The 26,485-nt window shown below is 35.0% G+C and overlaps 1 protein-coding gene across 7 annotated transcripts in view; it reads right to left on the bottom strand.

Annotated features, from left to right (window-relative positions):
• The window catches only part of DACH1 (dachshund family transcription factor 1), a 364,599-nt gene that overhangs the window by 171,210 nt on the left and 166,904 nt on the right, over nucleotides 1-26,485 (bottom strand). For all 7 annotated transcript variants that reach the window (XM_061367776.1, XM_061367774.1, XM_061367775.1 and 4 more), the window contains exon 3: nucleotides 7,523-7,684. In XM_061367776.1, the coding sequence (XP_061223760.1) occupies nucleotides 7,523-7,684 (162 nt within the window). The remainder of the gene's footprint in view (nucleotides 1-7,522; nucleotides 7,685-26,485) is intronic.

The following is a 26,485-nucleotide window of genomic DNA, read 5'->3' as shown; positions in this document are numbered from 1 at the left end:
ACACAACAGTAAGAAAATGATACACTTTTTAAATTCTGTTCCAAAAATCAAAGAAGCTTTTTTGGTCCCTTGTGGTAGATATGAACAAAAATAGTAATTCTGTATTTCTTCAGTGCCTAAATCACTATATAGAAAATATTTTTAATGCATAACATACATACATACATGTCTATATCATGGGAAAGATAAATACTTTCATAATGACAATTCAATGAGAAAAATGTTCATTTTTCACATATTCCATCATAGACACTGCTTTCTAAAATTAAACCGATAACAATAAAGTTTAGTGTTTTCTTTTTAAATGTGATTCTAGTTAACATATAAAGACGATACTGTAGACTATCATACCTACTTAGCAAAATGTGTTTGAGCTTACATCTCTTAATATAGCACATCTACAGACCCATGTTTTAAGTATATTTACTGCTGATAAAACAGTGAAGCAAAACTGAACAAAGGATTAACAATTTCATTATTTTCATACAAGGCACTACTAAAAAGTAAAACAGCCATAACAATAAAGCACGTATTTAAAAAAAAACAAACAGTGAAAAACTATCCAGCTACTTATCCAATTAGCATTATTTTGCATGGAACAGGAAATAAAGTAAATATGATCAAACTACATAAATAACTTTTTTTTTTGGGGGGTGGGGGTGGTTTTTGCTTTTGTATTGCTGACAAGATAGACTTCATCATTTTGATTTTTCCATGAACTTGCTACAGCTTCATAGCAGGCCCAGAGCACAAATATGCAGGAAGCTTTTGCTTCTGCAGTTTCAGAAGGCTGCTCTCTCAGTATGTCTCACATAGTTAAAATCACTCTTCAGAATTGATATACTACCTGAACAATCTTGTAAGCATATTTATAACTAAATAGTTTTCTGGGTGAATAACTAAACTTACTCTTTTAAATTTTCTTTTCCACTGTGTCTCAGACATTATTTTGCCATTACTGTATCACTGTCTTGGAAAAGACCTGTTAACTCCTTTAAATCTTATTCCAGAAAATATTAATTTCATGCACTGACAGTGAGATTTGTTCATTTAACTTTCTTTAAGTAACTACAACTTAGTAGTCGCATGACTAAGCACTTGTAAGGTGCAATATATCAGACCTTCTTTTGCCATCTACTTCAGGATGAGATGGATCACCCCTACAATTGCCTATTTCTGTCTCTTGAGTCTAAGGTGACTAAATCACATGCAAATGTCTGCATTTGTTCCAATGAATTCCATGGTGAGGATTTTATCTAGATAAGGGACTCACTGATATAACACAACTGACTGTCCAGTATGAAATGCTGAATCTTTGCAAATAATTCCCTTAAGTTACTAACTGGTGTTCAGGTCTTAACAACCACTTCCTTGTCTTGTTCTGCAAATTCAACACTCACAACTAAAGGGCTAAGGAAGCAGATCCAGAGAAATTATATTCTAAGTTGACAGACTACGGAATTCATGATTTTTTTCTTTCCTGTGCCACCATGAAGACAAGCAAAATTCCAGACTAAAGTTTAGTGACCTGATTATAACCAAGTGATCTTTTTCTGGTATTCTCTGCATTCCTGAAGCACAGTTTTATGAAAGCATGCCTTTAGCTTGAAATATGATGTGCTCAACATAGCACATTTGTCCTTAAGGCTGTATGATTATGCCTTTCCTAGCACCTAGACAACACATTCCATCCACAGATCTCAAAGAAGTTTACAAAAGTAGATATACGTCACTGACAAGCCCTTGTTTCATGTCCCATGATGTCAAAGTTGCATGAAGAGTTTTGTTGTTAAACAAAGTGTTATGTATCACACAATGATACACTGCAAATAATCTTTCTGGTCTGAAGGTATTGTTTCTCTTATTTTCATTTTTGCAAGTGAATGTTTTTAGAATGGGAGCACATCCATCCACCTAAGAGTATATACATTTGGTTTCTGCTAAGAGAAAAATATATATTAATAAAAGTAATAAAGTGAAGAAAGAATAAAAAACAGTGTTTATTCTGTTAGACAACAGAAAAATTCTTATGAACTAGTGATACTGTCATTGAACTGGAGAGAGTTTGAGAACAAGCTTGCTCTGGCTTTTCACCCTACGATTTGGAATCTGCTCACAGTACTGCCAGCTTAACCAAAAAGGATTAACTCTCATATCCAACTGAGAACACAGATAATTCTCAGTAATTGGTAAAAAATGAAGATGAATGGGGCTGAGAGATAAGGAGCAATTAGCTCATCAGCAGTTACAGCTGTGCACTCAATCCGGATCCATCTCTGGAGTCTCGGCCCCTTTTAAAGAACCCAAGCAGAATAAACAGAGGACACCCCTCCCAAAAAATTGTCGTACCTGCCCATCATTCCTCTCTCTTCCATTTTATTTCCATGCTATACAAAGACACCTGTCACAGCATTCTGTGTAAATTACTACCTCTCCCAGGACTTGTGTCTACAGCCAATCTTCTTTTGCACTTAAAAAAAAAAAAGGGGGGTGGGAGGGGAAAAGAAAAAAAAAAAAGAAAGGAAAAAACCCCCACAAAACCCGGAAACTAAATGACTACTGTAGGCACTCTTAAGTTCCCTGTCAATCGTTTCATTATAGCAGCATCATCTGTTTGAAAATATAGGCAATTCCCTCATCTAATTATAGGGAGGATTTGAGGTTCATTAACATTGCCAAGGCAGAGAATCAGATGTGCAACTGCAGAGCTGTGCTCAGTGGCCTGCATTCTCTGTTTCCTTTTATTTGCTTTTTCAAGGTCTCCAAGACTTTTTCCTGAAACCATAAAAGTAATTCTTTCCTTCAAAATAGACACGTGTGTTTAGAAAAAGGAAATGACTACATTTTTGTACTGTTCTATTATTGGGCAAGGTCACCGGAAAAAAATAATTTCACCTAAATAATTTTATCTCTGATTCTGGATTAAAATAATAATAATAACATGTAAGCAACTGTTACATTTGAACAACAGATCACAGGAAACCTTGTATTTGTCTCATAAATTTAAATATTGCAAAGTAATGCAGATGAATAGGAAACCTAACACACCAAGAAAACCCCTTAGTTTTCAACACATTTTGTAGTTGTTATGGATTAACATGCTCGCCAAGTGTAAAATGTTGCCTTGTATTTCCTAACTGTGTTTAGAAAACAAGAATACCAAAGTCTTCAAGATTGCTTCACTTCCTTAAAGAAATAATAGCGCGCTTTTTTTTTTTTTAATGAATGTACTTTAAACAATGACATTTTCTTGGGACATCTGTTTTGAGATCACATTTTGAATAGATATGAACTCATTTCCTACAAAGCAAGTAATTTACTATTGTTGATAGTTGTTTACAAGTTTTACGAGTCAGATTTTAGCAAGTGGCAAAGGTCTTTACAAATCCTTTGAGTATTCCCTAAAGTGTATGCATAGTCTTTTCATTATATAAAATGTTCGGGAAGCAAAAGTATATGGGCTGTTCTTCACTTCCTACCAAGTTATAGATAGCAAAGCCTAGCACACAGAAGGAGCTTTAAATATATTTATTTTCAAAGGCTTCTATCATTAGCTGTTGCAGGTTAATGAAGTTTGATAGCAGGGCAATAACTACTTAAACAGCAAAGAAATAACTGATCTGCTCTACCTTTCCATTGCTTTGGAATATTAGAAGGTAAATATACAACTAATTCGAAAAATATCCTAAGATGCTACTATAACAAAGAGCAGAACCTCTACAATGAAATTTAACATTTGACCTTGTCACTTTCTTTCTTTTAACTGTGCAATTAAAGTAAAAAAAAAAACCCAAACAAACAAAACAAACAAACAAAAAAAAAAACCACACACACAAAAAAAACCCAAAACAAACCACAAAGCACTTTTTTTTTTTATTTAATTTTTTTTTTTTTTGCTTGCTGCCACACAGAATTCATTTTTTAAACAAAACCACGGTAATTTATCTATCCTGTATGTTGTATGTAGAATTGCCACTAAAAAGAACCCAGGACATTTTTTCTTCTTATCTGCAATGTAGCTCATATCAGCCAAGCTGTCACAAGACAGTACTTGATATAAACAAGAGATTGCAAAGACATCTCAGTAATCAAGATTAGGATGGCTACAGTATGGAAGCCCCAACCACTGCATATCATTTGTCTCAGCATCTATTTCTATGACCAAATGAAGCATTAATTCAAATCATAAATCTATGGTGATTTAAATCTGGGAATGAGCACCTGCCTGCTTTAATGATTTATTTTGTACATTTCAGTAAGCAGGAGATTTGTCCATATGAACTGACAGGTCACCTTCAGATGCCAGTAGCAGACTGTTTATCACCATGCAGACTAGCATCTCATCTTAGCAAGTAAATATTAAACTAAAAGAATCCAATTGATTGTGGATGGGGAAGAAAGGCGTTGAAGCCATATATTTTACTCAGTGTGCTAATACCTCACTCTGATTCCCCTGTAATTTCTCTTTCCTTTTTTTTTTTTCTTTCCTTTTTTTCCCCCTTCTAAAATAATAATTCTGATAGGACAATGCAAGCTCAAGGTTATCAGCAAAACCGAAGGATGTAAAATACTTATTAGTAACACTGGTTTCCCTTAAGTCCCTTCACACACTAACCTTCTGGCCACTGCTTCAAAGGACCAAATTATTATATATGTGTAGTATTCTGTATAATTAAACAATGTTCATCTACAAAAATGAATTCTATAATACACATTAAACAACTGATTAAAACCAAAAAGCAAGATAATTCAGAAGCAAATCTGACAGTTCAACTCAAGAGCCCATATTTTATTTATCTTCTTTTACATAGGTACTGTAACTGCCTAAGAACATGGTATGATCAAAAAATTTACACTAATATACTATAATGTCTATTACATGTGGGCTAAGATGTTTGAGTGAAGCTTTTAGCCTGGTTGTTTAGGTTTTCTGTTCCCTTCCAGGCTGGTCAGGCACATAACACAATTTAAAATACAAACCAAAATCAGGTTACTTTCCTTTGTTTTATTTCTTCTTCCTGTCAACATTCAGTAACATAATGTTTCAAATCCATGCCTAACAAGCCATAATTTAAAGCACTAATAGGATATGGACTTGATAGTATTTATTAGAAAAGCCATAAATAAACATCTGAAAACAATGTGTGTGTGTGTGGGGGGAACGCACTTGCTGCAAAGCAACACATTTGAAATACAAGTTCTTGTCAAGATCATAGAATCAGAGAATGGTTACGGTTGGAAAGGACACGTTAAGATCATCTAGTTCCAACCCCCCTGCCATGGGCAGGGACACTTCGCTCTAAACCATGTCACCAAAGACTCTGTCCAACTCGGCTGTGAACACCACCAGGGATGGAGCATTGACAACTTCCTTGGGCAACCCATTCCAGTACAAAATGCAACTAATAAGTACTTAACTTTTAACTAACCTAATAATTCCCTGGTATTACTAGCAGTAAGAATCACTTCACTGATTCCATAAGCATAACCGACACTGGACACCAGATACGGCTCACTACAGAAGAAACAAATGCAACTGTTTTTGAGAAAACCTCCATAGAAGGAGTATGGCTCCAGACTGCACAGACAAGGACAACGTATTTCAAGAACCATTCCTCCCGGAATGGAGGCAACTGGGATGCTTTTCACTCTACTCAGAAGAGCCATTTTTTTCTGAACATTATGAACTTAATTCTTCATTCAGTTAAATTGTGAAATTAACAAGTTAGGGGGCTGAGAGGAAATTTTGACAATGGCAGTGAATAATCTTGCTTCGCTAACTCTGCCTTACCAAAATAGCTAGAATCTAAAACAGGGAAACTTATTAAGCTGTGTAAGAGCAGATCAGTTATCTAAATTACATCACAAATAATTATTTTAAAATATTTTTTTCTTTTTTATTCCAGATACTCCATCCACTCTCCTACAAAATACTTCATGTGGTTTAGATGTTGATTACCTGTTAACTTTTCCATTTCTGTGGATGTAAAAGTGTTTCTCATTGGAACTTCCAAGCAGAATAACAATTCCATAATCCAATATTTGAGCACTGTATTTCACATGATTCATTTATCAAAATCTGAAATTCAAACCTAAACTAGCTTCTATCCACTTTATCCTCCCAGTTTGCACTTATATTTTTCACTCTTTCTTATTAATTCACTTTTCTTCCTGCACCTTAGGGGCCACATGGCCCTGCCAATTCATTTGTACATGTCTCTTCTCCCCAATTTCAGGCACCTGCTCTCAACCTTGTCCTGGGTTGCCTCCTAGAGAAAAAATCTTCCACTAATATTCTACTGACTGAATGTGTTGGTGTTATCTGTGTGCCTACACACTCATTTAAGGCTATTTTCTTCACCATCAAGACTTCGTTTCAAGCCTTTCTTTAAAAGAAAAGAAATCTGGCCCTCTCTTTAATGCAGTAATGCACACATATTGTTGTTATTTAAAATGGAGTGTGCCTAGGTAAACCAATTCTTTGAACTGCAGTTCACATTATTTCTAAATAATAGCTTACTCTTACCTACTGAACTGCACAGAAACATTGTTAACATACACATTTATTTATGTTAAGGCTAGTACATAACTCTAAGACTCATTTCAAATATATTTATGAGATGAAAAGGCAAAAAATAAACAAAACTAAGGAACCAAAATAGAAACAAACAAAAAAAACACCTATCTTAAGTCATTTTATTCCAATATACACTGATCTTGCCTGCAGTCTTCTGAACGTGCCTGTTTGTCATTGAATTTCTGTTGCTGAGTTAATACTGTCTCAACATGATAAAAGGAGCCAATACAATGAAATGGCATAACAAAACATTTTACAACAGACACACACAGATGATTAAAGATTTAATCATCAACAACAAAAAGTTACTTCTAGCTTTGAAGTATACTTTAGCAAAACAAATTGTCTAAACAAATAAATAAAGTATATTGAAACAATTCTGTTTCCGAAAGAACAAGAGTTGTTGATGGCTGCTTAAGAAATGGAAAAACCTGTTAACTACATTTTAAGAATGTGTTTATTAAAATAAAATATGATAGGAACTGCAGAGCATGGCAATAATTTATTGTGTATGTATGTTTTCCTTTTGTCACAGGGCACACGAAAGTATGAAATATTTTGCTTTCAAGCTCGTGTTCTGAATTACCTAAAGTCGATACCCAGCACACTGAGCAGGAGACATTGTTAAATTTCACTTTGACACCATCATCTGTCACCCCACCTGTACTTTGAAAAATGAACTCTAAGCAATCAAACCACTTTCTTTCACGGAAAATATTAACTGGACTCTGCAAAAGTAACCTGCAAAGCAAAGAATGTTTTTGTAATAGTAACAGAAATGCTGAAAGCTAGTATAAAGGTCAGATACAAAATAAAACAAAAACAGCAAGAAAAAGAGAACGAATATACAGCTTTCTACACCAAATCAAGGATTTCAGAAGGAGTTTCTAATAAAATATCAGAGCATTATGGACAAGTAATATCATAATGCTGTCTGAGACTTACCAACACTTGAATTCAGATCTCCATTTTCAGAGTCTGCTCCATGCTGGTTATTATTTGCATGATAGTTGGACATAGCTTCCAGTTTAATTTTTTTCACTTTCATTGCTTCTGCTATGGCAGCATTGGTGGCAGCTGCTGCTGCTGCAGCTGCTGCTGTCAGGCCTGCAAATAAGAATGAAAAAAATTCAATATAAATTATTCTATGATTCTTCATTATTGGAAGGAGGAAAACTCTTTATTCTTCCTTCATGCTTCCTGTGTAATGAGCAGAGAACATTACAAAATATTATTCCTCTTGTTAGATTTAAAAGCTATTAGTTTTTTCAAGCAAAATTTTTCACATCATATTTAGATATTTAGTTTCTCCTATATATCCAACTAGATCCTAAACTGGTATACAGTAACTGCAGTCATAATACAATCACAACTAAATGCAGCTATACATGCTCTCAAAAATCTAACCTCGTTTCGAAATGGTATCTTCAGTGTCTGGCTATGAGTAGGTGAACATGTACATAAATGTACTCAGGAAAAAGAAGAAAAACAAAAACAAAAACAAAAACCACCAAACCTTTAGAACTCATGTTTGACACGCTAAAGAAAACAGAAAAAAACAGATCTACAGTTTCTATTTATAAGTAACAGATGATATTTCTCATTTCACACATAACAGTAAGGAGATGTGGTCATTTTAGGAAACACTTTTAGAAGAAATGTTAGTAATGCAGAACATTGGTAAAATACTTTTTTTGCTTTCCCCGAACTTCAAGGCATTAATGTATTTATCAGTGAAAAGAGGAATTATTAAACCCAATCCCAAAGCCACCTTCAGGCAATCCAAGTGCTCTTACTACCAAACCAAATTTCTGTCATTCAGCAATTTACAAGAATGTTCTATAGAAATTAGAGCATTTTTCTTGTCAAAAGCAATTAGACAAATGGTCCAGTCTTCAAAACTCAACATTAGATACAGCCTTTAATCAAAATCACAGTATAAATTTTTGCCTGAGGCAAAATAATTCCTATGTGGTCCCCAGACTGTCCTGCTACCCACTTAGGTTCCTTTGCCCCAGCCTGGATGGTAGCAGACAGAAGGAGGTCCCAAAACTTCACAAGAGCTCCCTATCTCACATGACTGATTCAGGGGACAGAGGAGGGAACTAAAGAGAATTAAATGGAAGAATGAAAGAGAAGGCATTATACCAAGTAAATTTTATGCAATGATGCAACCTCAGCCTGTGATGCCACAAGAGGAGAACAGACCCTCAAGTCACTCTGAATCAAGATTCTTGGCCTGACCATGGAGAAGGATTGAAAAAACTCAGTTTAATTAGTTTAAAGGTGCCTGCTGTCTGATTTTCAGCTACTTGGAGAGGTGTGAAGTGTCTGATGGATCTCAAGAGGAATTAACTCCACAATTTACTATTCTAGGGGGCCAAGGCTGCTGCCCAGCACAAGAGGTGCAATTTAGCAGGAAAGACCAAATAAGCAAATAATCCCAGGTTGCTGAGACTAATATTACTAGTATCATTGCTGCCAAGGGCCTCTTGTTGTCTCCTTTGACCCCTGAAACAGAAAATTAGTTCATTCTTGCCATGTTTTCAGCTAGTGATGGGGAGGGACAGAAGGCAAAATCCAGTGGGGAGAAGGCAGAGGTGGGTATCAGGAAAGCAGTGAGGTGGCATAAGAGGTGCCTTTGAATACATTGTGGGTTGCTTTGCCTTATTACTTTGCATGATCACATAAAGATTAGCAAACAGCTCCAGCCTCCCAACCGTCTTCACAGGCTGACTTCTAACGCCTCCAAATGCAATGAGAATTACCAAGTATGTGATAATTACATGCTGCATAGGCAGATCAATATCATTTAGAAAACTACTATTTCAGGTAGAAGAAGATGTACCAAAAGCCAAAAAACAAATCAGAAGGTGGATACATACAAGCGCTTTATTTTAGCTTCTGCTACTATTATAAATTGTGCATGTTCTCGTCTTAAAAAGGTATTGACAAGAATATGGATTGCTTCCAATGATATTTTTACTTTAGAGGAAGGATATGAAGCTATACATTGTACAAATTTGGTTACAGCCCCTAAATTAAGCCACAGAAAAGGGGATGGTGCACCTCTGAACTTTGCTTTGCATCCTGTGTTCATTAAGCAATACAATAACCTATACTTCCTTTTTGAATATCCATCACTGACAAGCTAAAACCAGCATCTTTAAGGAACAATCCTCCAGAGGAATATTCAAACACAATATAACCAATGAACACAACTTTAAGTTTTGGTTGTGACCTGACTTCTACACCAGCAGTTTTAAGCACTTTCAAGTACTAAAGTAAATACCATATTAAACAGACACTGGACATAGGACTCATGAGTCTGCCTGTAAATATGTCTCACTGGGGTAATGACCCTGTTGCAGAACTGCTGAAATACAAACTCTCTCTTGCTACAAAATTTGCACCAAACCAAAGTAAGCTATAATGCTTCTCTCTAAAGGAAACCATAACCATTGGATAAGGACTGCAAAACGAAAATCCAGATTCTTTAGTTCTGTATTATGCTTTTCACAAGATAACGCTTGTGATAATAAATGGTAATTTTAAAAAGCAGAAATTAACCTACTAATTTAATTCATTCTCTCCTGCAACCACGTAAGTGATTGAGATGATTACTCTGTTATACAGCAATTAATTTAAAATATACAAATCTAAAACGTGTGCCTCATATAAGCACCAGTGTGAGTGTGTGTGTGTGTGTGAAATATAAGGAACAAATACTCAGAATTATCGCTTAAGGTCATTCCTCACAGCAATTCCAACATAGAGCACAGCTTCTGTTTTACTTTTATCGCTTGACTCTCAGGGTATAGCAAAACAAGTGGCAAGGAAGATCCTGAGCCAGTTACTAGAGCATTATAATCCCTGGTGCACTCACTATACTGTGGTATGGTACAAGATAAAACTTTCTCTCTAGCACAGGGCCTGACCAACTCACTGATGTGACTAGCAAAGGCAGCCAAATATATTCTGAAAAGAAGAGGTTAATAAGCTGTTTTATATCTATATGCATATTTTGAAAGATTAAATTTTAAAGTTGGGTAAATACTTAGGATTTTTTTTAAATTGTTGTTAAAAAAGGATCTGTCGCCTAAATATTATTTAACATCGCTTTACTCTAAAAATAAGTAGGCAAGGAATTTCTGAGGTGCACGATTTTTCTACAACACAGAAATCTTATCTTCAAATACGAGATAACCAGAAGTCACCTATAAAGCCAAATGAAATGAAAGAAATAAGGATCACATCAAACAGACACTTAGATATTTTTTATTTTTACAAACTATTTATTTGAACAGTTAAAAATATCCAGGCCAAAATATTCAATGGATTAAATTCAATGGGTAGTTGTCATTAATATTCTGAAATTGATAAGTTGTTTATGTCTGGCATTCTTCCTGCTGATTATGCAGCGAGACAGGCAGCTTTATAAATATCTCATCACTCCATCGTCACACAAATTTCATCGACAGTGCTCATGCACAGCTATTAGCAATATGAATCTAACCATTACAAGAGGAAAGAAAATCGAACATGTGGCATTAATACGCAGTCCTGGTTCCTAACCATCTGATAGGCAGATGGTGTAAAGCGGATTCTCCAGCTGAAATGAAGGGGCACATCATTTAAAACCTTGTTTGCATTCTAACTGATATCAGTGCCATATTGATATACATGATACATCATGGCAGTATTTGAACAATCTAGTCTGTTTCAGTCATAAATGTTTACAGCCTTGTTTTTTATCTTCAGAAGCATGTTCTGAAGAGCGTATTTTTAATTTATGAAACCTATTGTTTACTTCTGTTGAACCAGATTAGCAAAGAGCAGGAATATTAAATTACCACAACCACAGCAGTATAACTAAGATGGATGAATAAAGTATGTTTTTTCAATAAAATATGTTAGTAAAGGAATTAAAAAATTAGCCTAGACATTTTATGCATTAAATACATTTATTCATTCAAACCTTACAGCTTTTTTCCCATGTGACATACTCAGAACTTTAATGCTTTATAAAGCTATCCTTTTAAATCTCTTACTGTGTGCAATTAATCTTGTCCAACAATTTAATTCAAAAAGCAAAACATCAGAAAGTAAAGTTCAATTCAACCATCACACTTCTGAAGTAATCTCTGTATTGCTGACAGTTCCTATAGACTCATCAGCAGAAGTCTGTTCAAGGTGTCTTGTAGGAACCATATGAATTTGAATTACAGCTCAATTGAAAGCTCTCCAAGCCTTAGTAGGAACTCAGGAACAAGAAGCAGAACACCAAAAGAAAGCGTGAATGCTCCTTTCCTACAAAGACCTTCTCTCTTCTGTCACCAGATTACTTTGGCCTGTTGGGTGTGTTTGTAGCTGTTAATTATGTTAATAAAGTTGCAGCCTGCTGCCTCTGCCAAATATAATCATAAGCTTTCTCCTGCCAAGTTCTAGTCTAATTTACACCCATACAACTCTACTGAAGTCAGAATTTCGTGGGTGAGAATGAGACCAGAAGTATGCCCTGTATGTGTGGTCTCTAATGCTGAAAAATGAGTGAATGAAATGGAAAGCCATGACAAAAATGCCATAGCATCTTCAGAAAACAATTCTGTTTTAAAAGTAAAACAACTGAAAGAGCTGTCATATACCATGACAGATTTTAAAAATGTGTATGAATTACTGCTGGTCAGCACTACATCACATCCAGGGTTTCTGCCTTTCAACAAATATTATTCCCTGCCTTAAGAGAGAGCTCTTAAAACTTCTTGATGTCATAAGCAGCTTCCACACCCTATTTTTGAAGGAAAAAAAGAAAAGGACCTATGAGTGTAATTTTTTCAGCCTCAAATATGTCTCAAAATACACATTTTGGAATTATATGCCTCAACTTGGGCTGGGACACCTTTATAAAATTAAGTAATTGATCTTACTTCCCTTTTCCTTCACATAACTAAACCTAATGTTAATTTTAATTCCTAATAGTTAATCCAATAAATAATGAAGAAATTCCTCAATATAACTATTAGTTTCCTTTATATATACCATACATATATACATACTTATTGACACATTAAAAAAATCCAGTAATATATATACATAGTTCACAACTTCTTTCTTTAGGACTTTGAGAAAGTTTTCAAGGTAACTTAGTTTTGCCATTATAGATCAGGTTGAAAACCAAAATACACCTGCTACATTTTATTTCACTTACTTGCTGGAAAGCTCATTCTGCAGAAATGGTTTATTCATTGAATCGGAGGAGGTCCAAATCTAAATTCTAAAAGAACTCCTTTCATTGATGCAAATTAATGCTTAACCTTTTTTCTTATATTTTATTTCAACGGTACTGACATGAAAATAGTTCATGTCTTTTCTTGACTTAATTCCAAATTTCACACTGAGGTTCTTTCTTAGGCAAAATTCTTACTAAAATATGAAAACTCCACCTGAGAAAGAAAGGCAGGTTTACCTCCTAGAACTTGACCCTGATCACTGGAGATTACTGCACTGATTTGATGTGTTTCAGCAGTTGAGGTACAAGGTTTTGGTATCTTGCTATGCTGCTGTGCAGTTACTTCAAATGAAATAGGATCCTAACCTTAGTCTCTGATCTAATGGGTGTTTTATATGGCATGATACATAAAACAAGAAGGCAAAAGCAATCTTCAGGAGGACAGAGGTCTGATTACATAGACTGGATTGCAGAAAAGGGAACTTCATACTACAGTGTAATGTTCTGCTAAAATATACCAAGTTTCTTTAGTAGCATTCTTTATGTATAATGTAGGTCTGGAATCTTACAGTTATCCAGAAGTCTTACTTCTGTTAAGCTGCCTGGATTGACCCAACACAACAATATCGATATACCCTAAAAAGTTCATTACCTGTTTTTTTGGGATAATCAAGAAATTCCTGTCTGGCCATTCTAGCTGGATTTTCCTGCTCAACTTGCATGGTTCAACACAAAGTGCTCACCCAGACAACTTTGTAACATCATTAAAAGACCTATTATTAAAGGAGTCATGTAAAAAAAAGTGAAATAACTAAAGGCACTTTAAATATTGTTAAATAAGGGATACTTACAAAAATTCAGCCCCTTGTAAATCTGGTTTAGACTAGTACAACAAGAATGAAATTGCCAGTCTTACACTGGGGGAAAAACAGTGTATGTGAGGCTCAAACCATCTGTTGTTCATCAGACTAATCAGACCTTTTTCCTGTAACTACCCCTAAATTGCAATATGAATTTTGAGGTCTGCGTATTACATTTAAAATAAACAAGTAAAAGAGCTAAATTTCCACATCAATCTTCAAATCTAAGAATCTTTTTACTTGCAATGTGTCTCTGCAATTAATAACACAGTTAGCTGCAGAAATAAAACACTGACCTTGAAAGAAGTAGTGTCTTCTTGATTTGTTTTTTTAAAAGTAGACAAAACTGAACATTAAGACTATATTTTTTGAATGAGAACTAGTGGCAGGTTCAATAATGCTGAAAAAGAATGTGCAAGTATAATTATTTTATCATTAATATTTCCCATGTATGGAACTGATGGGTTTACTTTTTTGTGGGGTTTTTTGTTGTTTTATTTATTCCTTTGTGCTAAAGAGTAAGAAGTGAAATCATAAAGTGCATTTCAAATACTACAACAAAGTACTAAATATTAGAGCTTAACAGGGGTTTATAATCTGTGAATTTATTATTGGCTTGGTCATTTGTGACAGAATTAAACAATGTAGACTGCATAACTACCTAGCTCTATTGTACTTCTCAGCAACAGTTAAAAATCCTACTGAAATGCACACGGCATCACTACAATACAATTAAGAGAGAACATTCCTTCTTAAACAACAGTCATCTTTTCAAAAGCAATAGATCCTCAGTTCTCAATTCAGTCTGTTGCATTATTCATTTCATGTGCAACCTCATGCTGGACCATAAATTGTTACTTTATCTAATCAAAGGCGACTTAACTCCACAGAAGGTCAAAGGTTTAATTTTGTGAAGTATTATCTTACGCTATGAGTTTAACGGAAAAATAGAAGAAGAAAAACAGCCAAGAAACTGGTAATAAATGAACCTTTATTGCCTCAGGCATTGGCCTAGTTAATAAACTTTCATTGAAGGTTTCTTTCAACTGTTATGGACAATGAGGTAAAAAAAATCTTAAATTACAGCCATGTGTGACTTTTAAAGCAGGCATTCTTTTTTATCTCAACCTCCCCAGCTTTGGAAAAAGACAAAGAGATTGTCTTCAATTTCTTAACCAAAAATGTATGCTTCTAAACAGATGAAAAAGTGCAGATCAAGCCATTTAAAAAGCAGAGGTCAGCTTTGAACAGTATAAAAAAATACTTTTCCTGAAGTGTCGAGTCTTGATCCACAATCTCTTTAACCAAATAGCATGCAATTTCCCAACCCTGAAAAAAAAAAGTATACGGGAAGGGAAAATATATATACTAACAATATATTATGCTAACAAAGATGCTTGGTTTCTAACAGACTTTCTATTTTACATTTGCATTGCTAGGATGCAATAAAAGCTCTTGTTTAATAGAATGACTTATTATGGGAACAACTTCCCTGCACTTTTTGCAAACAGAAGTTCCTTTCTTCTTTTTGTATGTATTATCCATGTTCTTGCAACACTATTCTAGCTGTTATGAGAAATTAAAAAGTTTAACACAGTGACAGTTACTGGCAGTTACTGGTGAGTCCATTAATTTTCTTGATTTAACATTATTTCGAGTGACTACAGTATCTTTTATTGACGTATTCTTTGAGTCCAGTTTAGAGAAGTGTATTTGAATTTAAGTTTTATAGTCAAAACCAGTGAGAAAATCAGTAGTACTTATTAAAAACTTAGCTCTTCATTCTAATTTATAACTAGAAGTAGACAATTAATTGTAACACTGCTACAATTCAAGAACACTGAAAGGATGTGTTCATGCCTGTAACAGCAGTAATGTAGCTAAATACTCATAATCTTTCAACCAGCAGGAGCTTTTGTAGGTTTTTTTATAAACCTAATCCACAGCTTGACACAGATCCTGGGATAATGGCACACAGTTCTTTGATTAAACCAATACCTAAACACTGTTGAGGAAGCCCGATGGCCCCATGGAAGTATGTCTCCCTACTTCTGAGCTCAGCCTTGCAAACAGAATTGCCAAATTCTTTCCAACAGACCCATCACAGCCTAAATGCCTAATTGTGTGTGTGAAATTTAACTTATTCACATGTATAAATATTTGTGGCATCAACAAGTTTAGAATAAAATGAGATTTTAGAGTAGACCACAGCGGCTTGAGCTTTTACACCCTTCTGGTGGGATGGATGTGCCTGCAGAGGGACCTGTTCTCTGTCCTGGGTCCCCACACTGAAGAAACAGCTCACCAATACTTAATGTGGTATCAAAGCCTTTGTGGCCATTTTGGATGTGGTCCCAAAGCAACATTTTTTTCCCAAAGAAACCAAGATTAGATTCTGAATTTCGGTGCACATGAACAGTCAGCAACAAACTTATTTCAGTCTCTCCTGCCTTCCCCAAGAACTGAAACCAACATTAATCCTACTCATACAGAGAGAAAAAAAGAAATGCAGGGCTTTACCTGTGAACAGCTACCTTCCCTAAGATGAAGCATTACCACAGCTTCTCATTAATGTATTTTCAAGTAAACCTTTACAATATAAATTACTCAGGATAATTTAAATAATGTTTTCATCAGATTATTCATTAACAGCATAAGAATATGCTGTATGTATAAATAAAAATTCCTTTTAATAACAATTCTGTTGTGTCATATTTTGCTTTAGAGTAGATAGTTTCCCACCTTCAAAAGTAAATAGAAACAATTATATTATGATATATACTGAAAAATTCTGTAATACTCTTCTGATGGCCTCTCTGTATTTGCAGTATGCAAAACAGGTGGCCAAGCATTACAACGACAGAAGTCAACAAAACACTGGAAAAAAATCCAGAAACCCACTGGTTGTTTCAAGGCATATATACCACTGTTCCAACGCAGAGAGCTGGGGAAGAGAATTTTAATGTTTCAAAATGTAAAGAATTCACCTGTAAGGGTCAGGAGAGTCCTCTCTCCTCCTCCATTTCTCTATTCGTTTGAAGTGTTGCAACTTCAAGAGCTGTACTGTGGCTTTGGGGCTCTTTTTTTTTTCTTTTTTTTTTCCCTTTTCTTTTTTAAGTTTTGTCAGATCCATTATGCATTATGCTGCGCCAGAGGCAAGGCATGGGGCTAAATGTACTATTACAGCACAGTGATAGCAGAGTATTGTACTGTGATGCAGAACTGTGATACTGTACAAAGTAGCTGTGATAATGACTTACAGAGAGCACTGCGCAGTCCTGTGTTCATATGAAAAGGCAGTCAATTCTTACTGACAGCCCTCTCTCACCTACATGCTCTACTTGTTGCACCAGGTAACACTAAATCCTATGGGCACGCTGAGTGCCATTGAAGGCACTAGACAAATCACACTATGGTGGCCTCTTACAGTGGAAAACACATATATCTCTTTCCAATATAAACTATGGCATGCCAGTGGGATGATAGCACTTCTGTCCTGTCCCAGCACTCAATGCGTTGCTGAATTAACACCCCAAGTGAAAGGAGTTCTCTCAAGCCCACAGTGTAATCACAAAGTAAGTTCTCTAAGTATTTTTGTACCCCAGAATTGCCTGATACTCAAGAAGTAAACATCTAAAGCCTGCTAACATTATTAAAGGGGAATACATTGTATTTATAATGCATACATAATTATTGTAGTTGGTTGTAATATGAAAGCACACACGCAGTAACTTTTGTACAGTTCCTATCATATTGCTATAATTGTAGCCTATATAATAAAAACCTGCAGACAATTGTAAATTCAGATTTTCGAACATGCTTCCAGAAGGCATAATGTTTGTAACTGACAGCTGATTGGTACCACTATCTACCTCATTATGGACAAATATTTAAAGCTCACCAAACATGCAAGTACAAGGGGTTCCTAACACACTTTGGCAGAAACCCAAGAAATCATCAGGATATCATGTGTAAATGAGACCTTATAAGTATATTGCTAACAATACTTTGTAAACGAAATTTTATGCTTCCATGCTCAAGTTTCTCTTGTCAATCAATAGACAAAATATGATCACAACACTTATTTCACAGATATGCCATTTTGTAGGGAGAAGTAGATTAACATTTGCAGCAGAAAATTTAATTAGTCTTTTCTTCAGCCATTAATAAACAGGCTATCAACAGATTAGGATTTTCACAAATGTATCTGTTACTGGAAATCACTCTCCTCCTCCTTGTCAACATCTGCACACGCCTGAGATGGGACGTGTTTTATAATTTCTCATTCCTCTGGGTTATGACCTTCCTTTTTATCATTTCTAAATTCCAAGTTTTAGACTTATCTGACATTCAGACCGGCAAGATGGAGTGCACATTTCACACAAAGTGAGTTATAGAAATAACTGACAAAAACTTAATTAGCATTTGGGTAATAACTCACTTTTTTTTTTTATCCCAGCCACAAATAAACCAACTTTAACCAACTGAAAGATGCGATCTCAATACTTGGCAATGAGAGTATCAACGCGTCAGTGGAGACAATGTTTTTAATTTTTCAAATAAAAATATGCATAGCTCATACACTGAATGTGTAGTTCTTTGGTATTTTCTAGACATTAGTAGTCTTCAACACTGTAACATTTCAACACCATAGACCAATATTTTCAGCATGAAACATCTGAAACAATAGCATAGGAGCATTGTTGATACTTTGTCTTCGAACTCAGAACATTGTACTAGTGATTTGATACTAATGTTGACTTGAAGTTACTTTGGAAGCCACACAGATAGCTAATAAGATTGTGACAATAAAGTGTTGATTATCATCAACATTTGTCACTACACAGCCCAAAAAGCTAGGTGGACATTTCCCAAAGTAAAGTGAAGAACATATTAGCTCCAAAATATGTCAAGTGAACTGCTAATGTGCAGAACTCTAAACTTTTTTGGCATGCATAAAATTCAGAAACAGTGAGGAGAAGTTACTGGATTTGTTGCAATTCCTTACACATTGTATTGCTGAATTTCTTTAAAACTCAATTCTTAACTCTGTGTTAAACAACATGCTAGTTTTGAAAACACGGGAATTAACTTTTTCAAAGAATGCATAACAAGTGCATGTAATTCTATGATTCACAGCCCATAAAATTAAGGAAATCTTTTTTGCCAGTGGTTCAAGACATTTATGAGATATTTGTAGCTTTCTCTTCGTTCGTTCTGTTCTTTAATTAGCTGTATTAGCCACATGCCGTATTTCTTTGCCAAGCTTGAAAAAGAGTAGTTCCTCTATCTATCAAAACCAATTTTCAGTGGTAATAACAGGCCACAAGAGAACTGTGCTTTACCTAAGCTGCATGCTAACCAATGGGTGGAATACAGTGAGATTTAACTAATAAAGGTACATGATTCAACATGACTCTGTCTTTCCAGCAACAATATTTACCACTTACAGGGAGATTCCTATATACACAGTGTAGTGTCATGATCAAATCTAAAAAGTGTACATGCACTTGTATTTACATTTTTCCCTCTTTGCCATTGACATCTTGTCTTTCTCAGCTACAGAAAACACATTTCAAAAGTGGCACTATAGCACTGTTTTGTGTTTTTTGAAGAAAAATACTTACAAGTAGATTTTTTCCATTCTCAAGGGTTTTTTTAAGAAAGCTGACATGGCAGGAAAACTTTAGTGGAATTTTCTACTTTCCTTGGAAACTGCTACCGTTCAAGCATAAGTGATTGATAGTCCTCATATGAAAGAGCATGAAATACAAAGTGAGTTACAAAACGGCTTCAGTGCATGGAAAAAAAAGATTGCCTCTTACAATGTTGATGAGACACAGGAATTTTGGATGGATTCATACTTCCAATCTTCTAAATGAACAGTTTGTTGACATTTCTACACCAAACTAACAGGAACACCAGAAAATCAACTGTATCCTGGGCTGCATTAAATGAAGCATGGCCAGCAGGAAGAGGGAGGTGATTCTGTCCCCTCTACTCCACTCTCATGGGACCCCACCTGGAGTACTGTCCAGCTCTGGAGTCCTCCACACAGAAAGACATGGACCTGTTGGAGCGGGTCCAGAGGATGGCCACAAAAATGATCAGAGGGATAGAGTACCTCTCCTATGAGGAAAGGCTGAGAGAGTTGGGGTTGTTAGCCTGGAGAAGAGAAGGCTGCGTGGAGCCTTTCTAACAGCCTTCAAGAACCTAAAGGGGGTTCGTAAGAAAGATGGAGAGAGAGACTTTTTACCAAGGTCAGTTGTGACAGGACAAGGGGCGATGTTTTAAAACTGAAAGAGGGTAAATTTAGAATGGGTATAAGGAAGAAAATTTTTACAAGGGTCGTGAGGCATTGGAACAGGTTGCCCAAGAGAAGCTGTGGATGCCCCATCACTGGGGACAAGTTTTCAAGGTCAGGTTGGAGGGGCCTTTGTGCAATCTGATCCATTGAAAGGTGTCCTTGCCCACAGCAGGGAGAATGGCCTAGATGACCTTTAGCGATCTCTTCCAACCTAAACCAGTCTATGATTCACTGAAATACCAATTTTAACAATAGGATCAAATATAGTTTGCATCTGATTCCAGCATCAGCTCACCTTAATCCTACCCTTTTAGCAAAGAGATACTGTAACCAGCATTTTTATTTCAAGCTACCACATAAACAAACAAACAAAAAAAACTTCAGTTCAAAGCTCCAATCTTTGTGCTGTCTCTCCCCAAATCCATCCTTCACTAGCACTAAGTATTTCACACAAGTGTTAACAGAAGCAGTAATATCTGTGGAATGCTATTACTGCAAAATATTTCACCATGTATTTACTTTCTTTTTGCCATCCTATATGTTCATACAAAAGACCCAGATGCAAAATTATGGAAGATATTTTTTTTTAGAAGTAGGATCTGGCTTTTTGACAGATTCTATAAACAGTTATTTTGGCAGCTTTAGAGATGCCCCTAGGTCAGCCACTTGGTTAGACAGCTGATGGCCTGTCCAATTCCCCCATCTGCCATTTTCTTATGATTTATCTTCAGTTAGTTGTAAAATAAATCCAAATAGATCATTACCCCACACCTACAAGACCTCTGCTAAACCACATATGCCAAGCATCTCTTCCACAGAAATCCTTAGTTGGTTGCAAGAAGAATCAGAAAAGAGGCTGAAAGAAAATATCTGAATAATATCTGACCAAGCTTTGAAGTAGTTTGCCCTTTTAGTTAAAGTATGAATAGAAGAAGAGATTAGGGGCTGTTGAATTTTAATTCTGATATTACCAGAAGTTATCAGATATGCTATCTACATTTCAGTTTTATTTCTACCTCCCTATTAGATGGAGATAATACTTCCGTTCTTTAAAGAAGGATTATTAATATAAATCAGCCAAGAGTTGTACAAAACTATCAAAATAAAAAGAAAGTGCCAAGCATGTATTAATATTGTTATCAGCTCTGCTTGTAGGTCTATAAAATCAAACAAAATCCACAAAATACAAACTAAACATGCATATGAAGTGAGAGCAGCAGTTCAGTTTAAAGGGTACATGGGTAAAAAATCCACAGAGGAACTATGAAACTGAAACATTGCTTTCAAATGTACCCTGCCTCTTGAAAGGTCACACAGCACTTCTGAGCCCAGGAGGCATTGATGAAGAATAGGAAATAAACATTCAAGATTTTTATGTAGCTGGAGTGTTTTTCTTAAAATCATAAACTTAACAGACACAAGATTTGTTGCCGATTTGAAATTCAGGTTAGTACATGGTCAGTTCAATTTTGAAGCAGGGAGTAAGATCAATGGCTAAGCAATTTTCCCCAAAAGATCATAACACTCCCCAATTTGTGATGATCTTGGAAGTAAAGTAAAAATCTTACTTCCATGAAAACTACTTACTAATTTATTAAAAAAAACCAAAACCTTAAAGAAAAAAAATCTGTTACTACCTGAGGTTGTTAAATGTGAAATGTACTTTCTGAATCGCTATCACGAGGGGTAATATAATGATTTTACCTTATGTTCGTAAAATGTTACTAGCTATTTTTTTGTTGACTGCAAAGGAAGTTGTATTCTCAAAAACAGGATATTAAGGAATAAAAAATATACTTCTAATCTAATTGTACCATAAAGCCATCAGATATTTAAGAAAAAAAGAAAAGGCCTCAAAAGAGAGAGGAACAATATGATTATCTAATAACTGTTCCATCCTTTACAGAAAGGAAAAAACAGGTGCATATTTGAGAAACATTACAAGTTACCTCTTCAAGGTTACTGTAGGAAAATACGTCATTTTTTATCTCTACGTTAACTTTGAGTTAAGAATATGTTTCGTAAAAGGACATTTTCAGTTTGCTTCTAATCCAAAACTAAGCGTACACACATAAAAAGGAGAAAATTAATGTTTGTTTGAATCAGAGAAGTATTAACATTGGGGAAAATTCTTATGCAAAGGTCTACTTAGTGGAAGCTAATGCATTAAAGCGTTATGTGAACAACATCATTTTCAGTTGCTGATGTCTTTTCCAGACTGGCTCAGTCAATCCTGGCATGGACTTTGTTCCTCTAAAATGCCTTTACAGCTATTATGTAGCAAATATAGAAAGTGCCTAATTAAGTTTAAGTCAAACCTGCATTTTTATTTGGTCAACTGAATTGCTCTAAGCATGTCAAGTACTGCAAAACACCTGAGAAATACATTTTTTGAAACACTACTGCTTCACTGAAATATGCAGGTGGCTTCCAATTTTCTGAGAGCTTCACTGGTAGCCCAACACATACTTTAGGGAGGCTCAGTACTGCCTTAAAGCAGGTTGTTTTTTTTTCAATACAGAAATATTTCTATTTCAAATTGCTAGATTATGGCTACAAGAAGTAATTAAAAATTCAATATATTAGTTCTAGTTTCCAGGATATCATCTGCAGATACATTTTGGAACCCTGAACACGTAAGTATCATTGAATAGTACACACTATCCTCAACAGCCCTAGAGAAGAAATAAATAACAATTAATTTTGCAGGTGACAGTTAGCAAATACAAGCAGTTCTGCCTTGCATAAGTGAGAGGTGAACTACAGCTGCAATACTCTGATTCCTAAAACATAAAATACCTTGTATGTACCTAATCTGGTAAATATAAGGTCTATGAGTTTTCTTGTTTTAATTTTTAAAAATTATATACTACATATTTATGCATCTATAATGTGGGGGTTTTTTATTAATAATACAGTATGTATTTTGAGTTTTAGTATATGCTATTCCTATTTTATAATTTCTGTACTGACTGCACCCCTATCTCATGCACATGAAGCAGTATCTTCTTTATTTTTGTTGTTGCCATTATTTGCACCTTCAGTCTTGCTATGCAGTAAGTGGGTCAGAATAAACACCTAACATTCAAATTTAAATATAATATTGTGTAATGCAAGATCTATAGAGCCATAATGTCTGAATATATTAGCTATGATGATAATACTTCTATTGATTTTAGTCTGTTAAAATAACAAAACTGGATTACACAAATCAATTCTTTGAAAACAACACAAAAGCATGTATTATTTTTTTACACTTGCAAAATAAGCTTTTCAAGTGCGATTGACTGTAACTATTTTAGACTGCAACTAAAAACAAGTGTTAATTTTCTCAACCTCACCTAAAAAGAGGCTTCTAGTAGTCTTTCTGTTATTTTACAGTTGTCAAGCTTAACGGTCTTTTAACCATCTTACAAACAGCTTTCTCCACCTGATCAATTATTTAAGACTCTCGCTCTTACATCATTACATCTGCAAGGAGAGGAGGTGTTTCAATTGGAAGAGCTACCATTAAAGGCAATTAGAGAATGGTCTGTTTCCCTTCGTGGAAGGAGGCCATTCTCAAAATGCTGTAAAACATTCAAGAACACAGCATTTCTGGTAATGTCTTCAAAGTTATATGTAACTAAATATTTCCTAACTTCTCAAAGTCTAACAAAAAATCAGGCATTAGCTTTTCACGCTGTCGGGCATGCTGGTTTTATTTCCATGCAGAGAAAAGTGCTCTTCTGCATATTTTAAATTATTTCTACTCCAGATAGTAATCAGACTGTAGTGTAGTAATCACACTGCTATAAGAACATTTAAAAGATTATGTTTGTCCAGTAGCACTGTTACAGTCACTAAAATAAATAAAAGATACAGCATTTTTGAGAACGTATGTTACAAAATGAGTGGTGATCCAGAACACGGAATGTAATCAAATCGTAATGCACAAAGCATATATTCAAACCTGAAGTGTGAAGCAAAGAGGAATTTGCATTGTGAATGCAATAAAAACTGTAAATCAGTTCTTTAAAAGCAGAAGACAACAGTCTGAGCTAAAGGCTGCAGGCATCACATCCTAACCGGGTGTGAAGAATACTACAGATTTCCATCCTGGCATAGCAAGTTAAAGATCTGCAATGGAGATTCACACTCCACTGTTGTTACCAGGAGGTAATTATACAACAGTATTTCTAATGACGGAGTCCCAAAGCAATGCTACTCCTCTTCCCAGTGGAAAATATCTTTTGAAGCAAAGAGTGGCTGTGGGATTCAAGAGGAGGGAAAATACATACCATAAAATATAATTAAAAATTGTGGAGGCTGCCTATGACAAGAATAACCATAAAAAACAGATACAAACCAGCTGGCTGTTAACAACTCCTGAGTTATAAAAATCTTAAACCTGCTGTAAAGCACTCAATTCGATTTACATAACCACAGAGCTGACATTCCTTTTAGGCTCCTCTGCTGGGGATTATTTTGACATGTTTTAAGGCAGCATAAAAAGCAACTGTGAAAGGAAGACATGTATCATCTTACATAAAAATTCATTCTTGCCTTAAGATTGGACTTACATGCTTTAATCCCAGAATCTTTACCAATACCGGAAAATATCTTCAATGGCTACTAGTGATTCAATTTTATAACATTATCCCTTTGGTGCTCATATTTTTTATAAAGTTGATAGTGTGTGTATACTCACAAACAGAGAAAAATCCATACAATCACAGAAGCTTAAGTTTTGGTATTACTGCACAAAATATTAGCTCCACTAGAACCCACAACAGAGTGCAGCATATCTAGTCTTAGAAAGATTATGTTGCTTAAGATTGTGATCGGCCTTTCCTAAACAAGAAAGCATTTCTTAGGAGCGTAATGATGCAGACAGCGTTTTACACAACCAACACAGCTTGCTGTAGGGAATTAAAATAAACAAAATAAAATAAAATCAATCTTACATTGAGTGAAGTTTTGATGTATAAGTGCTGGCAGCTTACATTGCCCAGAGCACAGAATGAGTTTTGCCATTTGATAATTTGCTTGATTCACTGTGCTGCCTCATGCAGGGCATTTTATGCCTGATTTATGTTTAATCGAGTCACCTGCTTAATGTTAAGGAGGGTCACAGTTAGATAGAAGGGTTACGACCATATAGGGCTTTCAACATCTCCCAGTTTGACATAAGAAATGGGTGTAAGTGTTAGAGGTCAACCTTTTTCTTTTATTTTGATTTAATGTTCTCTATGGAATATTGCATAAAACATTAATGTACCACAAAACCAATTTGATTCCCTTTTGAAACACAGTAAGCAAATATGGATTAGGAGACTCAAAACACTGACAAAATGAAATAAAAGCAATCTGTAGTCTAAGAAGTCGCCATCTATAAGTGATTTTTTTTTTATGATTATACGGTACATCTTTACTTACAAAAAAATGAGTATGTTTTCCCTTTATTAGATTTAGTCTGGTGTCTGTGGAAAAAAATAAAGATTATAAGAACAAAAGCATGAGAAACTTTTAATATAATTAAGGTGACCAGATTTACTATTCAGACTGACTGTTCATCCTTTCAAACACATAAAACTGGACATTAAGATTATCAGCACTTTCTTCCAATGATATGAAAATATACATCTACATTTAATAAATAAAACTGGATGTGGACAACTACTACTAACTGGAGAGCACAGACACATCTGCTCTTTCTTATTCTCTCAGCGTTTCAACATGCTGAAAATTACTGCACAACATTATGTATTTTAAGATTAAAGTCCTCCCACACAGCACAGAAAATTAATAGACATTATGCCAGATCAGGTATTTAAAGATATATTTTTAAGGAGGAACTACTACAGTTAGCAAGGGAAGATGGAACTCAGCCCTCACCAATTTGGATAGCTGCATTTCCAAGTTCACTTAATGACAACACAAATTTAAAAAAAAAAAAGTATTCGGGGCTTTTTTACTATTTGGAGAACATTGTATATTTTTTAGAGAGAAGACTGTAGAGTTATTTGTACCACTGCAGCTATAAGTTCTAAAAGAATTTGTCGTTGTAACTTTACCACATTACAGGGAGCAGAATGATAGTAGTAAATTACTTCCTAAAACTCCAGCAAGAATAGTATTAGTTCATATAATAATTATAATCAAAATATTTAATACTAGTTCATTGTTGTTTACAGTAATATACTAATTTATATATTGTTTACATAAGAACAGGAGGACTGTTCTTATGCTAAAATTAAAATTAGTGATTTTATTGGGATTAACATCAAGAAATACCATGGGTCTGGTTATTTAAACATCATATTAATTCACTATCGCAGGAAAAGATTTATCAATCTTTTAAGTGCACTAAAATACGTACATGCTATGTCATGAACCTAGCTAACAGAACCCAATAACAGACACAATTCATAGTGTATTCCAAGAGATCTCAGAAGTTCCAATCCTTGACTAAAATGAGATGCAATTGCCGTCTAAATTGCACGTGACATACAACATTTTGTGCAAATGAA

Source organism: Neopsephotus bourkii, unplaced genomic scaffold (genome assembly GCF_033783945.1).
Source record: "Neopsephotus bourkii isolate Nb327-2 ecotype Australia unplaced genomic scaffold, CSIRO-AGI_Nbou_v1 NB_1394, whole genome shotgun sequence".
Classification (NCBI taxonomy): Eukaryota; Metazoa; Chordata; class Aves; order Psittaciformes; family Psittacidae; genus Neopsephotus; species Neopsephotus bourkii.
This window is presented reverse-complemented; position numbering and strand designations above follow the sequence as displayed.